General features: G+C 34.5%; 2 protein-coding genes across 10 annotated transcripts; one reads left to right on the forward strand and one right to left on the reverse strand.

Moving 5' to 3' along the window:
* Window positions 1-2784: 2784 nt before the first annotated feature.
* Window positions 2785-3388, forward strand: LOC147559978 (NADH dehydrogenase [ubiquinone] 1 beta subcomplex subunit 8, mitochondrial-like). Its single transcript, XM_086657945.1, has 3 exons — window positions 2785-2969; window positions 3047-3133; window positions 3252-3388. Exons 1-3 carry the CDS (start codon window positions 2832-2834, stop codon window positions 3363-3365), a joined length of 339 nt encoding a protein of 112 aa, XP_086514071.1. The 5' UTR covers window positions 2785-2831; the 3' UTR covers window positions 3366-3388.
* Window positions 3389-7888: 4500 nt separating this feature from the next.
* LOC147559979 (reverse transcriptase-like protein) lies at window positions 7889-17558 on the reverse strand. Of its 9 annotated transcripts, none has more exons than XM_086661961.1 (15): window positions 17413-17546; window positions 15877-16010; window positions 15684-15789; window positions 15534-15597; window positions 15348-15449; window positions 15197-15261; window positions 14284-14382; window positions 13855-13934; window positions 13556-13769; window positions 13167-13222; window positions 12408-12524; window positions 12118-12301; window positions 11462-11581; window positions 11321-11358; window positions 7889-9052 (listed from the first exon to the last, which is right to left on the reverse strand). In XM_086661961.1, the coding sequence occupies exons 2-13, from the start codon at window positions 15936-15938 to the stop codon at window positions 11471-11473; spliced, it is 1260 nt and encodes a 419-aa protein (XP_086518087.1). In that variant the 5' UTR covers window positions 15939-16010; window positions 17413-17546; the 3' UTR covers window positions 7889-9052; window positions 11321-11358; window positions 11462-11470. The 9 variants fall into 9 exon arrangements, 6 of the variants coding, with proteins under 6 accessions (XP_086518087.1, XP_086518086.1, XP_086518085.1 ...); XR_015234712.1 differs by lacking the exon at window positions 7889-9052 and adding an exon at window positions 10872-10960 and having other exon boundaries at window positions 11169-11358; window positions 13643-13769; window positions 17413-17558; XR_015234711.1 differs by lacking the exon at window positions 7889-9052 and adding an exon at window positions 10872-10960 and having other exon boundaries at window positions 11169-11358.
* Between the last annotated feature and the right edge of the window lie 237 nt (window positions 17559-17795).

The following is a 17795-nucleotide window of genomic DNA, read 5'->3' on the forward strand; positions in this document are numbered from 1 at the left end:
CTCGGTCTCATTCTATCCCCGTCGTTGTAATATTTTCTCTCACATTTCTGACGAAAGAAGTGTTTCGTTTCGCCGAAACCCCCTTCATCTTAGCCGAAAGAAAATGATTTCGCTTGAAACTCTAAAACCACGAAGGTCTGAAACTCTCGAATCCATGAAACCTCTTCTCTTCATCACAGACGACGGGGATGGCGAAGGAGAGCCGTTCTTTTTGCAAGAATAGTGAGAGAAAAGAGCGACAATGGTGGTGGGCATCCAAGATTTGCCCCAACCAAAATATTCACCTGAAACAAAACTTTATTAACCAAAGTCACATCCTAAATTTATCTTCTTTTGATCTTTTTGATTTTTTTTTTTTTTTGCAAGACTAGTATAAGGGCATCCGAAGTTAACAAATTTGTTGATGGGCATCAAAACTTTAAAGAAGATACATAGGGATATTTTACATTTTATTTAATGCAATAAGATAACGATGTCATGCAAAAATGATTTTTTGGTACATTCCAAAATTTGTATTTTTTTAATATTTGGTCTATTTTGTATTAATAATGGATTTTTTTTTTTTGGAAGGGGATGAACTGTCCCAAGCCCGCCCAGTTGACATCCCTAACTAGGATTCGTATTTTGGACCTTCAACTAATACTTTACTTCACAATTTCAACAAAAAAAAAACTAATACTTTACAAAATACCCTAGAATTTTTATCTTCTCTAAAGTTTGAAAACGTTTAATGTGCACAAAACTAACAAACTAGTGCCAATTCTTCAAACAAAAAAAACAACAAACTAGTGCCAAGCTTTTACAAAATCTTAACTTGTAATTTAGTTTTAAATTAATACTGTTTTGATTCTACATTGGTGACAGATTGGTTGTTTTAGCATCTGCAAATGTCTAACAGTTTAGTTTGTTTCCAAAGTTTAATTTTTGGATTTTTGAGGGAGAGGCCCAAAAAATGGAGGGTAAATAAGCATTACCCCCAGCCCAAAAAAAAAATTAGAACCCAGTCCAAATTGTCAGGACAGCTCACAGTTTCCTGGTTTTTATTTTATTTATCCCTCTTTTACCCCTCCACGGGAAATTTCTGTGTTTTCTGACAATCTGACGGACGACAGCGAATCAATTAATTCCCCGTACATGACGTCATGTCAGAGAAACATTCAGATTTTCTGAAAATTCAAAAATGGCGCCATTTTTTGACGAAATTTCAGCCAATTTTTTTGGATCCCTCCCATTATATTTTGTTTCAACTCCTTCTTTCTTCTTATTTATACATCCAAAAATCTTCTTTTCATCATTCTTATTTTGTTTTTCACATTTTATCTTCTTCATCTCTTTCAATCTCTAAAAACATAAATTTTCTTTTCTTTCTCTCTCTAAAAGTTTTATTTTCTTATTTTTGGATGTCCATCATTCTTTTTTGTTTCACATTTTATTTTCTTCATCTCTTTCAATCTCTAAAAACATCAATTTTCTGTTCTTACTCTCTCTAAAAGTTTTATGTTCTCATTTTTGGGTGTTCATCATTCTTATTTTGTTTCACATTTTATCTTCTTCATCTCTTTCAATCTCTATAAACATCAAAGTTTTCTGTCTCTCTCTCTAAAAGTTTTATGTTCTTATTTTTCTTCTTCATCACTCTTATTTGTTTCACATTTTATCTTCTTCATCTCTAAAAACATCAAAGTACATAACCAAATGTCCAGTGCACAGAACCATTTCCGGTACAGGAGAAAATTCCCAGTTCAAAAGTGTCCAGTACTAAACCAAATGACCAGTACATAGAACAATTCCCGGTGCACAAGAAAATTCCCCAGTACAAAAATGTCTAGTGCATAACCAAATGACGAGTACACAGAACAATTCCCGGTACACAAGAAAATTCCCACTACAAAAATTTCTAGTACATAACCAAATGGCTTGTACACAGAACAATTCCCGGTACACAAGAAAATTCCCAGTACAAAAATGTGTAGTACATATCTAAAAAATGACCAGTAAACTAAATAGTTCCCGGTACACAAGAAAATTTCTTTATACAAATCAATGAAATACTACCAAAAATGAAGAAATTTGTTGAGATTGGAAAGAGATCAGAAATAAATCTGGAAAAAAAGAACGAAATTTGTTGAGATTGGAGAGAGAAATATGTGTGGGAGAAAATAAAAAAGAAATAAGAAATAAATCTGGAAAAAAGAACGAAAATGACAAGTTGGTAAATTTTGTAATGGCAATTCTGTAAATTCATGGAAAGTACAAGGTTTAATGTCAGGTGCGTCAGACTATTTTCCAAAAAAATTCGAATTTCCCGGGAATTTTTCGATGGCAATTTTGTGAATTTATGGAAGGTACACAGTCTGATGGGAGGCGTGTCAGATTACTTGTCAGAAATTTTCGAGTTTCCCGGGAATTTTTCGATGGTCGTTTCGTAAATTTCAAAAAGAAGAAGGGTGTTTCGGAAATTCCACCCCTAGCCTGACCACCCCTAGCCTGACTTTTTTGGACCTGCCCCTCATTCTTTATCTGCAGTGGGCCTGATACATATTGTTGGGCTGATTTTGGGCCTTTTGCCCAACCCCTCTTAATTTTTTTGTGCTTCTTTCAAATGTGTCATTCTGGTATTGTAAAATTTTAAAGGGAATATGTAAAATTTTACAAAATTTCCGGGGAAATAAATTTTAAGGGAAAATAAAAAAAAACACTCCACCTCACCTCACTCTCTCTCCACCTCACCTCTCTCTCACCACCTCACCTCTCTCTCTTCTCTAAAATTTTTTTTAATGATTTTACAAGAAAAAGAATACCAGAGCTTGAGAGAGAGAGAGAGATCGAAAATGGCAGGAAAATTGAGCAACGTAGCGTCTCAAATAATGGGCGGCAATGGCGTAATTGGCAGATCCATCGCTTCTTCTCTTCGTCTCCTTGCCGGTATGGGCATGCCTGTCGGCAAACACATCGTCCCTGACAAACCAGTAAGAATCTTAATTCATTTCTTAACCCTAAAAAATCTCCAACAAACCCTTACTATCTTTTCCTTTTTTTTTTTCAGCTTCCTGTTAATGATGAGCTTGTTTGGGATAATGGAACTTCACTTCCTGAACCTTGTATAGATCGTATTGCTGAAACTGTTGGAAAGGTAAGATTTTTCCCCAAACCATATGTAAAATTAGGGTTTTGATTTTGATTTCGTTTCTTTTTCAAATTAGAATGATTGACTGGTATTGAAGATCTATAAGTATTTGTGTTTTGTGTAGTATGAAGCATTGGCTTGGCTTTGTGGAGGGTTGAGTTTCTTTGGGGGACTTGGATTGTTAGCTGTTTGGAATGATAAGGCTTCCAAGTACCCATTTGTGAGTTTAGATTTGTGAGGCTTCCTGTTCGGGACCTTCAAGCTCTCTCTCTCTCTAGAACAATTCTAGAGAGAGAGAAGGAAAAAAAAGGCAATTGGTAAGGGGAGCTAGGAATTGTTGTTGGGGAGCTGTAGTACTAAATTAATTTTTTGTACTACAGTTCCCCATACCAATTTAGTATTAGGAACTATTTTTTTGAATTTTAAGTTAAATATTGAAATACAGAGGGATTAGAAAACGATTACAGAATTTCTAAATTTAAAAATTTTAATTGTAATTTTTTTGAAGATTGTTTTTTGTTCATGATTTAAGATTTCAAGTCTAAAACGATAATGTTTCATTTTATAAATGTCATGGCCTTGAAAATTAGATATGATATGAGTTATAATAGAGTTTTATATTAATTTTTGCTCTAATTCAAATTATCTATATTGATGTGTTGGAAATTTTCGTTAAACAATTTCCCCCCAGTGGAGGGAAATATGGTGAACAAACACGAAAACAGTAAGTTTTCCCTAGGGAACTGCATATACATGATTTTTTTTCTTCAACAAATTTCCCCCCAGCCGAGGGAAATTAGACGAAAAAAATGTGAAAACAGTAAGTTTACTCTAGGGAACCACATATATATGTTATTCTCTTAAACAAATGGATTTTTGAGTCAACAGTCCAAAATCTGGGGGGTAAACCCAAAAAAAATCCACTCTTGCCCAAAAATTAGTTGCAGGTCCAAATGTCAGTTTTTTTTTTATTCCCCTCTTGCTCTTGGACGGGACATGCTGACGTTTTCCTGGAAAAAAAAATGTCTGGTAAAATAAAATAATTTACCAGTACACGAAAAATTCAAAGTTTCAAAATTTTTTGAAAATTTGAAATTTTGAAACGAAATTTCAAATTCCCGCCCAGCAAACCATCTCTTCCCGGTAAATAAAATAATTTCCCGTACACAAAAAATTCCAATTTTCAAATTTTTTTTGAAATTTTCAAACGAAATCTTTTTTTCGAAATTTTCAAACGAAATTTCAAATTCCTGGGCAAATTTTCAAATTTTTTTGAAAATTTTAAATTCCCGCCCAGCAAAAGTGGCTAGTACAGAAAAAAATTTCCAGTAAATAAAATAATTTCCCGGTAACAAAATTTTTTTTTCGAAGTTTTGAAATTTTTAAACGAAATTTCAAATTCCCGCCAAACAAAAATGTCTAGTACAGAAAAAAATTTCCAGTAAATAAAATAATTTCCCGCAAAAAAATTTGTTTCCCGGGAATTTTTCGGTGGTTGTTCCGTAATTTTTTGAACAGTACAGATTCTGATGGACGGGTTGTCAGATTATTTTTCAGAAAAAAAATCGTTTCCCGAGAATTTTCGATCGCAATTTTGTAATTTTCGATGGCATGAACGGTAAATACTTTATTTTCTAAGGGCCCTTTACGTAATTTTGACCCCCCAAACTGACACATTGGACCTCCCTTTCATTTTTAGACAACTTTGGGTGGGATTTTCATTTTGGCCCCCTTTTTGGACCAATGGCCTAACCCTAAACAAATTTCCCTCAAATCGAGGAAAATTAGGCAAACAAAGGGGAAAAACGAGGCACATTAGTAAAGTTGCAAGCACTATGTTTTTGTCATCGTAATAGAACTTTAAAAAATGAAAAAACTAGGCACACTAGTAAGGAAAATGAATTAGGGACTCCCTAGGGATACTCCCAAGTGTACTCCCCCTGCCAAGTTTCTTCCCATTTCTGAAATTTGGTGAATAGTGTGATTACATTAGAGATATAACATATCAATTCTCTTCACAAAAAGATTCACCAAACTATTGTCAATTTTACTCATAATCTTCATCCTCATCGCTTGAATCGTTCCATCGCTTGAATCGCTAGCATCTTCTTTGTTTGAGACTTGATTTCCTCTTTCAGCACAATGTTGGTAATAAAATTGTCATCAAAACTCTGGATATAGTTTTCAAGCCTTCAGTATAGATTCAAGAAATTCCCAATGCTATTCAATTTGTAATAAAATTCCCATCAAAACCTTAGATATAAAACTCACTAAAATGCCTACTCAATACTATCCAATTTGTCTTCTCTATTTTCTTGAAGTAGAAAAGATTTGCAGGAAAATGGATGAGATTGAAGAATTTGGAATAAAATTTTATAATGCTATCCATCCAGAAGACTCATCTCCATACACATCTTCACCTTCATAGTGTTTTTTGGAAATGGATGAAATCATGGAAAGTTCTCCATTAATGGTGGGTGTGATTTGTAGTAGTTAAAAAAACTCACTAAAACCATAGATATAAAACTCAATAAAACCCTAGAAATTAGAAGGGGGAAAGAAGAAGTCACAAGACTTTGGTTGATGTCTTCTTCATTAGGCAAAATACTTTGTAAGAAAATGCCAGAGATTTGTAGTTGATGAAGAAAAGAGATTGTCGGAGGGGAGATAGGAGAGTCGACTTCAGAAGAGAGAAGAGTGAAAGAAGAAGAAAGTTTTTTTTTGTTATTTATGAGATATTTGACTACTTGAGTCCTTCAAATTATGATTAAAGTCTTTAACATAGAAGGTCTTTAACATAATAATCCAAAAGTCTTATCTCCCCTTACTAATCTCTATAGTTCCCCAACTATAATAGCTCCCCAACAACAATTCCCAGCTCCCTTTACCGATCGCCAAAAAAAATTGTAGAGAGAGAGAGGAGGGAAAGAGGGAGAGTGGTGGGGAGAGAGAAGATGAGGTGGAGAAAGAGAGGTGAGGTGGAGAGAGAGGGAGCTGAGAAGCTATTTTGCTTTCCCTCTAAATAAAATTGTCAAACAAAATTGACCAATTTTTTACCAAGTCTTCACACTCCGGAAACTATTTTGCTTTCCCCAAAGCGCTGGCCTTGTTGTAATTTTGATTTTTTTATTTATTTATCTACCTCAACCATTTTTTTTCCTCCACATCACCCTCTCATTTGGGTGTATGATACGTACTTATCTGCATAAAACAAACAAACTCAGATCCACAAAACGTGGGTGTTTACAAAAGTTCAGGGTTTCCCTTGCCGTTTAATTATGTACGAAACAATTGTGGTTATGTGAAAAAAAATTGTTTTAGTATAAACAATTAGAATTAGAGCATCTCCAATGCAAAACTCTAAAGAAACTCTAAAAGTCTTACATGTTGAGTTTCAAAAGTCAATCTCTAATCTTTCTCTTTTTTATTTGGCAAGATTGAGATCTCCTTTTTGAAAGACGTCTCCAATGCAACCCTCTAAAACTCAAAAAATACTTACGTGGCATTACTTTTTTTTCATTTAAAAAATGTAAAAATCTCAATAATTTCAAATTAATATATTCCACGCCAAATCAATTCGAGGGAAGTTTCATTATGCTCCACAATTTTGGAGGGGGACTGTATAAAAGGTTCAATTAAATTCGTTTAGAAACTTGTAGCAGCTGGCTTTTTCCAAAATTTTGCTTGTGATTTTATTTACAATTCAATGATGAATCATTTTAAATCTCTGCGTTTGTTAATTCAATGATACCTAATTTTAATTTTGTTTTTAGTTCATCTGCAGTCCTACAATTCATTAGGATTATTAGATTTTGGGGGACTGGATGGAGAGGATGGAGAGATAAAAACCAGCCATGGAGAAATAGAAATTACCAACATGTAAAGAAAGAAACTACCGAGAGAAAAAACCTAGTGTTGATAGGGATGCAGTGAATCTCGGTTAGTTATTGTTTTATTTAGGTTTAAATTTTTTTTATTTAATATATAAATAAATGGTGAGTTGGCACTTAGAGATATCTCAAGAGGACACTCCAGAAACGTAGTGTCCTCTTGAGATATCTCTATTCCACTCTCGACACGTCACTTTTAAGATTTTAGTTGAGTTTTGCATTGGAGAAGATTTTTAAACAAAAAACTTTAAAAATCCAACGTGACACTCTGAATTTCAAAGATTGAGTTTTTGCATTGGAGATGCTCTTAGATGCCCTCATCCGAACTGAATCTATAGCTCGTCCTATTAAGACGTGCCTCAAGGATGGTTGGGGAGGATGAGATTGTTCACGCTAATTAAACATTTAGTATTATTTCGTGTTCATGTATGTAGATTAATAAAATGTTCACAGTAATTTAATGTAGAATGCATTCCCCATAAGAACCCATAATTTTCATTTGACATAATGATGATAATGGCATAATAATTTCATTTTCTTTTGTTCTTTCAGATGTTATATATAAAGACACTAGATGAGATCGAAAGATAGGAAAAAAATTAGAAAAAAAAAACATAAATACAACTTAGAAACAATGAGAAAACACTTGTTGAGATGTTGAAGGAAACTGTAAACACTAATAAAAACTAAATTAACATAGTATATGTATGTCATACAAGTTGGTCCATTAGTCCAAGGATAATTAGATATAAGATGAAGATGTAAGCAAGTTACCAATATGTTGTGGTATAAGTAGGAAGCAAAAGAAAATAGACACCCACATTAAACACTTCCAATGTGTATTTCTCTCGATTATATAACTAGGAGAAAATTCAATACTTCTAATTTATATTTCTCTTAATTATAAAATCAAGAGAAAGTTCATTAGATAGGATAATTTGTTTATAGGAAATGAAAATGAACCAATTTAGAAGATTGTGAAAAGGTTGTGGAGACTAGTTTCTTGCTTTTAATCTATTTTCTTAATCCTGAATGGTCTCTTCTAACAAAAGTAACAAACAAATTATATGAAATTGGTCAAAAACAAATGTCATGTGCTCTTAGAAATAATAATAATTATTAAGTTGTTTTATTAAAGAAGTCCAAAAAAAATATAATATTCACTAATAGTCATGCATTTCTTTTCTCAAAATAATTTTTTTTTTGAATGATCAACGTGCCTCGAATCCTTGACCTCTGTCGTAGAAGACTCAATCTCTTACCACTCCAACCAAAAGTTGTTGGCTCTCCCCAAAATAATTTGTTTTGGTAATTTTGACAAATCCGAAGAACATTTAACACTGATTTACTTGACCTCGTATTAGTGTAGGATTCAGCTAAAGTTGACAATCTTTGGTTGGAGTGGTTACAAACTTAGTTTCCACTCACTATGCATCGGGTTCGAGACAAATACTACATTACCTCTCTAGAAAGAAAAATATCTCTTATCATATCTCGATGCAAGTCAAAATCATTAAACCATAGTAGACGGAGATTTTTCCTATGTGTTGTAAATATTGGATGGTAGATGGTGAATACAGAGCAGACATTGTGCTATAACAACTTGTGAACATGAACGCCGGGACTATAGAAAACAGGTACAATAACTAGTTCTCATGTTTAATCGGTAGAAAAGCGAAATAACACAGTTAAAACAGAGTACAAGACAGTTAAGGATATCACCCTAGATAGAAATCATGCCTGTGCCTGAGCTTGATTTTCTAGATTTTTATCAAGGCAGTAACAGGAAGCATGCAATCCTCATCGTGTGTCCTTGCAACATAATATAACCACATTCGGCCGTTTAGACTAAATTATGTAAAAAATATCGAACAATTAGAAAGCTAACAGCATAAGAGAAGAAAACTAATCACTGCTCATGTCTGGTAAGGAAGGTCGAACCTCTGAACATTTGTTGAACTAGTATTTCCTCAATGGCATCGGAAAAGATTGAAAGGTTTTGCCATTTTTGTACATCAAATGAATTCGCCAATTCCTATATAAAAAATCAGCGATTTTTTAACAACTTGAACAAGTCAAAAAACGACAATGGATATATTGACGGGGACTGTTCAGTATAAATTGTATAATACCAGATGATAAGAAAACGGTAAACCATCCTATCTATTTTTGTAGAAGAAGAAAAGATATTGAGATGCATTTATCATCAGTTTGTGCATCTCTGTGCACATGTGAAGGTGTTGTGCTCTGGAAATCCCATAAAACTCGTCGGCGATAATATAATGCATAGTGACCTAGCTGTGTTGGACACGATAACAAAATCCTGCTCTTCTAGGTGGTTGATTCAGCTACGACGAGGTTAGATAACTTATCACGGGCTCCTTAATCTCTTTCTATAGGTCAACTAGCTCTTTGTCGTTGTATTGTTATCTTTTTAAAAAAGTATTCATAAATCAAAAGAGTTGCAACATTCATGTTAAATTTGATATGGCATATTCTGTTAAAGTGAGTAAATATACAAAACCAGAATTTATATCTTATCTAAAGTTTGAAGATGTTTAATGTGTGTACAAAATAGGGCCAAGTTTTAACAACAGCTTAGCATGTAGTTTTATTTTGAATTATTATCATTTTTGTTCTCAATTTGTAACCCATTAGCCTTCATAAATGTCCATTTTGAGGGCCTAATTCCCTTTGTTTTTTTCAAAAGCATCATTTATGCCCCTCATCCATTTTTCTCTCCTCCACCTCACTCAGGATGTGTGTTCTATATTTAACTGCATAAAATTATTTCGAATTCAAAAAAGACGATATTGTATAAAAATTCAAGAGTTTACCTTGTCATTTAATTTTATACGAAACAATTGTGTTCAGGTAAAAAAGAGTTTGTTTTATAGGATAAACTAGTAGAGTTAGATGCCCCCAGTCATATTGGGAGAATGAGAAAGTTCATACTAATTAAACATTTAATAGTATTTCTTTTTCATGCAGGTACATTAATAAAATGTTCAAAATGTTCACACTAATTTGATGTACAAATGTACATTACATTCTCCACGAGAAATCATGAAATTTCATTTGAAATGCGAATATAATAAAGAAGTAATTGATACTTCCATTTACTTCACTCTTCCATATAAAGACACAATGAGATCCGAAGATACAAAAGATAAAGATGGATAAATACAATTTAGAAACTTATCAGCGAAAAAACATTTGAGGTGTTGAAGGAAACTGTAAATGGGGAAAAAAAGAAAAATAAACACTGCTTTTTTGAGAAAAAAATAAAGGGAATTTAGCTGTACCCCCTCAACTGTAGTTAGATTTAGCATTTCATTAATTTTTCTACCTAATTTGTAAGTTAAATTAATAGTTTCTTTTCTAACTTTTTAATTTTCGTTCAATCCGTAATTTCAATTTTCATTTGCATTCTTTATGATTTATTAATTTTAAAATTTTCAATAAATGTTGGTAAAGTAAAAAAAGATCTTGAACCCTTGTCGCCATCTTACTCGAAAAAGATGCTTGAACTTCAAGATTTTTATTGGGCAGGAAATTATTTATAGATTAAGGTTTTCTGAGGTTAAAAAGATGAATGAGGACACAAATGTTAAATTTTTAATTCACTCAATAACTCACATGTAAGCCAAATTTTTTAGTTGGTAATAAAAGAGGAGCCAAATTGGAATGAACTCTCGTCAATTACTTTTCCACAATTTTCAAATTATGTTGCTCCATAACATTTGTCAGATCATCCTTACTCAATCATCCTTACTCAGAATAAATTGTTTTGGTAAATCAAATTATTACAAACAACATTTACCACGGATATACTTAATCTTGTAAGAGTAAGATTCTGCAATAGTCAAATGTTAAATAATTGCAACATAAAAGTTACTTTGGTCATTTTGGTTTCAAACTATCCTTTATCCCGCCAAGAATACTTGGTTAGAGTAGTTTTTGTATTTGTACTGATAAGTAGATCAAGGGGGCCGACCCACTTGGTTGGAGCAGTTACTAAGTTGGTTTCCACCGTCTACTCTCAAGGTCGAGACACAGATACTATATTATCTTTCTGAAAAAAGAACTATCCCTTATCATAACTTGTGATATAACAACTTGCGAACATGAACACCAGAACTAAAGAGAACAGGTACAATAACTAGTTCTCATGTTTACTCAGTATAGAAGTGAAATAAAGTACTGACTAGTGAAGGGTATTACCCTAGATAAAACAGCATGCCAGTGTATGAGCTTGATTTTCTAGGTTTTTATCAAGGAAGTAACTGGAATGTAAACTTACATAATATTCAATTTGCATGCAATCCTCATTGTGTATCCCTGCAACATAATATCACCACATTCAGCCGTTTCGACAAAATTACGTAAAACATTTCCAATCATTAGATTGCTAACATCAGAAGAGAAGTAAACTAGTCACCACCTAGGTCTGTTAGATAGGTTGGAGCTCTGAACGCATTTGTTGAACTAGTATTTCCTCAATGGCATCCGAAAAGATTGAAAGGTTTTGCCTTTTTTGTACATCCAAGGAGTTCGCCAGTTCCTAATATAAAAAATCGGCAACATAGTTTAACCACTTAACAAATAACAAGTATAAAACCGACAACGCATATGTATACAGGAACTGTTCAGTCTAATTTGAGATGATACAGAAAACCCTAAACCCTCCTACCTATTTTGTAGAAGAAAAGGCATTGAGATGCATTTATTATCATTTTCTGCATCTCTGTGCACATGTAAAAGTGTTGTGCTCTAAAAGACTCTTAGATCTCTTCAGCAATAATATAATGCATAGTGACCTAGCCGTGTTGGACACGATAAGAAAATCCTGGTGTTCTAACACTATTTTTTCTCGTTTCTTTCATTTTTGTGTTATTTTCCGAGGACTAAGAAACAATAAAGTCTTATTCTAGTGCGAATGTGCGATATATAGTTGTAATTAAGGAGTAGATTTTGCCTCGTCATAACCAATCAACAATCACCTTCTCTTATTAAGAACAAAAAACCAATCAACGATTACTAATCGGGGCAGCCATACAAATAACTTCTGTAAAATAAGTAGCTACCATTACAACTCACCTCGACCTTGCAAAGAAAGCTTAATGAAATTCCATTTGAAGAATTATCAGAGCTCTTCAAGGAGATCAGCTTCAACGGGCAATTTGTTATTGGCCAACTCTGCGACATCTTTATGAAAGCATCAATTCCTCCGGCAACATGAGCAATTACCATCTCATCTTTGTCTGAGTACTCAAATGAGTGTCTGCAGGGAACATAATGCATTCAACATCATTAGTACAAAACTCATAACAGGACTACAGAAAATCCAAATAATCCAGACAGATGCATGCATTATATAACAACCTCACCTTGATTTGCTTGCATCCTTCACCAATAATCTCCTTAGAGTGCACAAAACAATTCGAGTTTGCACTTTCCGGACAAACCACTCCAGGGAAGACGTTGACGCAAGTACTGAAGATTTCCTGCAACAAAAGGAGGATCACATGTACTTGTCTACTAATAGTAACTCCTATTTTCTCTACTACATTTAGTAATTAGAAACTCTATTATTCTTTGGTTGCTAATCTCTAATATTACATTGATATTATTAATAATTATTAATACGGGCATGCCCTCTTTATTTGTAGCTTTCGTCTAGAGTAGATGGAGTGATGGACAAGAATAGGTTACAGACCAGTAGAAGCCACCAAAGCCTAGTGAACAAAGTCACCTAGTCAAGTAAAAGAACTCATAGATCGCGCACTTATTAGTTATTACCAGCTATGTTTTTTCAGACACGAGAGTGTGAAAATCTTGCTCGCCCTAACTCACCCACACCAGGGCACGCCTCTGATCATGGAAAAGGTACCCACGTTTTCTTCCAGTTCCCTCACCACCACCACAAAATGCTTATGCATATTCATGTTTTCCATTAATATTCATGATAAGTTACTCTAATACATCTACCTACGCATATTTTAACAAAAGATAATCAAGTTGCATATCGCCTAGAGCGCCCCCGCCATGCTTTGGCGGCTCCTTCGACTACATAGCATGCTCTAATAGCTAAAAGATTATGACCACTAAACTGAGCTTAGGGTCGATTAAGTAGGAAAGAGACAAACCTTATAGACTTTGCAGCATCAACTACTTCGCTTATGAATATATCATTTGGGAAAATCTAGAAATGAGAAAGGAAATTGAGTAAACATCAGATAGAAGATATTAATTACGCTAAGGTCGAGGAGCGAGTACTTAATGTATACAAGAAGTATAACAAAATAAGCAAATCATATTTTCAGCTATAAAAAGAGAAGCAACGCAGAAATTGTCCTAACTTAACAGGCCCTTCTATTAGCCAAACGGACCTAAGGAGAACTGTTTGCCTTGTAATCGCTAACAGGTCTCAGGATTTTAGTCGAAGCCGTTAAAGTTCAGACTAACATCTGCTGCTAGCAAAAAATGACAATGGAAGTTGGTAACTCAGGTGATTGATGAGTTAAAAGCAATGCACCTCCACGTTCTTTAACTCCGGGACCCCATCTGTTATTTCTATTAACAACTCATGTTCCACAGCTAATGGTTCTGTAGAATACTCCACCTTCTGCCGATTCAACCCATCAAGTGTTGGAATGAATGTCTTCAATGACAACCTTATGCAATTTCCTTCAAATTCAATTACTTTAAGACCTGATAACATGTCCTCAATCTGTCCAATAGCCTCAATCCTATTACATGGTGAGAAAAATGTAAATTTATCGAGAAACCGGAAGAAAATGACTCAAGGCGTTTGAGAATTACAAGAAAAATTACCTATTAACAAGAAAATCAAGATCGTTTAGAGCGGTCAATGTTACTTTAGTCTTCTCTATCTGATTATCAAGATCCCATGCCTGAAGCGATAATAGACTAACAGTGTTTCAAGATCATAGTTAATAGATCAAACCTCCAACAAAAAAGATTAATTAATTGAGACATTCTAGAAAAGAATTAACATAATAATATAGCAAAAGAACACACCGTGAAAGAAAACACCAATCAGAAAGTTAAAGATTAACTGAGAAAGCATTCAATGATAACTAGAAGACTTAACTAATTGAAATAAATTTAACTCTTAATGACACCACTGTGAATAACTAATTGTAAGCTTTGCAACTTTGCAGCGCCACAATTGTTGAGTCCAAATAAGAAAATTCTGAGCACAAATTGTCATATATCCAAAAGATAAAGACAGAAAATAACCTCAAATATGTAGTCACGATGTTCATTCACAATGTTTGCTCGGTTTTCTGTGGGTATAGAGCACTCAACCTGTGAGTCTATCCGTAATTTCTCCACACCCTAAAAAAAGTCCAAAGCATCAATTACAAGGATAGAAGTGTATTTATGATGAAATATAAACCCGTTTCAGATTATGGTGAAAAGAACAATTTTTCGACTAGAACATCATGACATAATTATACATAGAGAAAATACTGCAAATAAAGTGAGAAGGAATTCATGAATTGTATTCCATTAAAATTTCCAAGAAAAAGATTCATTCCCCTGGAGATGGATGCTGCCTATTGCATCCTTCTGTTTAATAACTTACAGTTTTTCTCTTAATCAAGTTCAGCCTATCAGGAACCACTTAACCAAATGCACCTCAACTTTGTACAATTTGTGACCCAAAATCTGATGGTAAACTCTTTACAAAGCTTAATCTTCAAACTTCATAAAGGCGTACGCTGAAACCATAAAATAAGGATTTCTTTTTTTAGATAAGTAATTAGTATCTGTGTCTCGAACAAGAGACCTAGAAGGTGGAAACCAACTTGGTAACCATTACAACCAAGGGTTGTTGACATCGTACAATAAGGTTGATCATGAAGTGTTTTTGCTTTCTGAATCCTGTCTCGGTTTTTTATCGGAAAATTCGTAATCTTTACATGGACGTCACAAGTGCACCATTTAAATATCAAGTACCAATCTTTTGCACGAATTCCATAAATAGAGCTCCCATCCTTGACATAAGGCTATGGAAAAGCTGGAATCTGCACCTGTTATTAAAGCAAGTACACGATGCTTCACGGGACACGGGTCTAAGCATTGTGCTTAAGTGATGTAGGCTACCTAACTAGATCTAATAGGTGCATAGAACTATTGGAATACTAACCTGTGATTCGACAAAGTTCAACGAATAATTTAACTCTTCAAGATCCCTTTCCAACCCAGAAGAGCCTGTCGATAAAAAGAAAAGAAGTTCTGCTTAAAAAAATAATCGGTACGAAAATACCTAATAATAAACAGTTTTATGACAATCTAACCTTCTACATATGATCTTGTAAGAACATCAATTTCATCAGATATTTTCAAATTTTCCGCTTCAACTAATTTCAGCTCCTTCTTAGCTTGTTCTATGAAAGCATCTAAATTTAACCCATTTGTGAAACAATTAGGTAAAATTCCTAATGAGAAAGATATATCAAGTGAAATAGAAATAAAATGCTTACCCAAATCTTCAACTCCTAACGAGCTAAGATCCGAAAACTCAGGAGTGATTTGTTTGATTCGAGTCTGAAACAAGTTTTCATGGAGAATTTCAAACCAATACGGATGAATAAAAAGAGAAGTCAAGAAGAAAATTTGAAAAGCGAACTTACTTCGAGATCGATGATGCAATCTTTAAGTAATTTTTCTGTTTCTAGAGACGGAATCTCAGAAAAATCACTGCAACTTCTTTGAATATCGGAAAGCTCCCTAATTCGACTGCAAACAACAATAAATATAAGCAAATTTCACAAGAGAAATACAGAGAGAGAGAGAGAGAGGGTTTGTGAAGGTAAGTAATTAAACCTCCGAAAGGGTTCGAGATCGATTGATTCAGAAGATGTAAGGGTTTCAAGTTCATCTCCCATTTTTCTCTTCTCTTAATCTTCAATATCCCGCCTTTTCCCTTACTCTTCAATACTGTGTGTTTAAAGTTTAAACTGAAAAGTAGAAGGGGTTTCTTAGAGAATGGCCCTTATTTATTTAGCTATATTAGGGAGACACCCCTAAAAACATTTTCGTTTAGGGGTTTCTTAGAGAATGGCCCTTATTTATTTAACCCCCAAAGCTCATTTTCCGTTCAAATAGTCGTGAAGTAGTGGTCGTGCGAATCACATGCTCGCCTACTGACCAAAATACCCCCGTTCTAATTTTTAGTATATGACCCCTATTTATTTAGCTATATTAGGACTACACCCCCAACCAAAATACTTTGTCCATTCGAATAGTTTATCCCGAGCCAATACCTTCCCATCTCACGATCGGTTGAATCACGCTAGTTACATGTCGAACCACTAACTCCGAGGTTCGCCCATAGACTGGGTCGTGCTCACCCCTAGCCAGAGGCCAAAGCTTGATCCAATCCACGAGTGACTCCAGTTGGTTCACCCTTGTTACGTTCTCTGTCTCATAAGTCTGAGTTCGACTATAGAGTGCGCCATACTCTCCCCGAGCTACAGCCAATCAGCGAGTGACTCTGGCGGAGGTGTCACTTGTACTCCGATGATAGGGTGGATCGTGTCTTTACCAGTTCGAGGTAGTTGTAACCAAAAATTACTTGTATGGGTCAAGTTCAAGTTATAATATCCACCAACACCAAACTAAACAAGAAAAAATGAAAGAACAACTAGTAATAGTTATACCCAAAAATGGTGTAATTGGTTTCAAAAGATGAAACATGGGTTTCGAAGAAAAGATGAAATCTTAGAAGATTTTGCTAGAGAAGAATTGAAATCTAGAATAGAAGTAGAAGAAATTGAAGAAGAAGGAGAAGCAATCAAAGAAAAAGAAACCGAGGAAGAAATTCATCCATGTTAAATCGGTTTTCAGATTGTCCTTCAACAACTAACCAAGATTCAGAGCAAAAAACAGAACCCAAGTTGACAATGAAGAAGAGCAAAAACAAGAAATTGGTGAACTCCAGATTGAAACCGGAACCCATTTGCTTAGATTCAGCAGATCCACAAACTGAAGAAAAATCTGGATTTTATAGTGAAAATTTTAATATTGAAAGCATCACTTATTCCAAAAGAAGAAGAAGATACTACAGGTTGTGAAGTTGATGGTTGAGAGGAAGAAGATACTTGAGAAATAGGTGGGTGTGAAGCTCTAAGTGGTATTTTGGTTGGGGGTATAGTCCTAATATAGCTAAATAAATGGGGCCATACACTAAAAATCAAACGGGGGTATTTTGGTCAGTAGCCGAGAATGTGATTCGCACGACCACTACTTCACGGCTATTTGAACGAAAAATGAGCTTTGGGGGTTAACGCCTAAACGAAAATGTTTTTAGGGGTGTCCCCCTAATATAGCTAAATAAATGGGGGTCTTGCCCTAAAAAACCCAAAGTAGAAATAAAACAGCCATGGGCGTGGTTAAAACACCCGCCCCAGACATGTAGAGCCTCTTTGGACTCCCAGTCTCTCCACGTGACTACATGCGATTCAAGTGGGAGTCCCAGGAGGCGGGTTGAGTATACTTTTTTAATGCAACCTAAACCCTAAAATCTCCACCATCAGACTGGACATATTCGAACTTTCTTGGTAGCACACGGACCAGACAATCCAGACTCTCTTGCTAGACACGGACCACACAATCCGTGACTTTGTATATGCTTTAGATTGGGTTTGCTCCGAGATCTCTCGAACAGAATAGTCCAAGAGATTATTTGTTGTTTTTTCTCAAAGTTAGACTTATAAGTTATTTTTTTTTGTCCTCTTACTTTT

This window comes from Eschscholzia californica, unplaced genomic scaffold, assembly GCF_041429995.1.
Source record: "Eschscholzia californica isolate CP2 unplaced genomic scaffold, dmEscCali1.0.p SCAF_2, whole genome shotgun sequence".
Classification (NCBI taxonomy): Eukaryota; Viridiplantae; Streptophyta; class Magnoliopsida; order Ranunculales; family Papaveraceae; genus Eschscholzia; species Eschscholzia californica.

Bases quoted from the DNA above. Each gene is read 5' to 3' on its own strand.
- LOC147559978 (XM_086657945.1), top strand. From the start codon at position 2,832: ATGGCAGGAAAATTGAGCAACGTAGCGTCTCAAATAATGGGCGGCAAT. The intron at 2,970-3,046 runs GTAAGAATCTTA...TTTTTTTTTCAG, and splicing joins ACATCGTCCCTGACAAACCA to CTTCCTGTTAATGATGAGCT. The intron at 3,134-3,251 runs GTAAGATTTTTC...TGTTTTGTGTAG, and splicing joins TTGCTGAAACTGTTGGAAAG to TATGAAGCATTGGCTTGGCT.
- LOC147559979 (XM_086661961.1), bottom strand. From the start codon at position 15,938: ATGGGAGATGAACTTGAAACCCTTACATCTTCTGAATCAATCGATCTC. The intron at 15,450-15,533 runs GTAAGCATTTTA...GGTTAAATTTAG, and splicing joins GTTAGGAGTTGAAGATTTGG to ATGCTTTCATAGAACAAGCT. The intron at 13,770-13,854 runs GTAATTTTTCTT...ACCATGTAATAG, and splicing joins CTTGATTTTCTTGTTAATAG to GATTGAGGCTATTGGACAGA.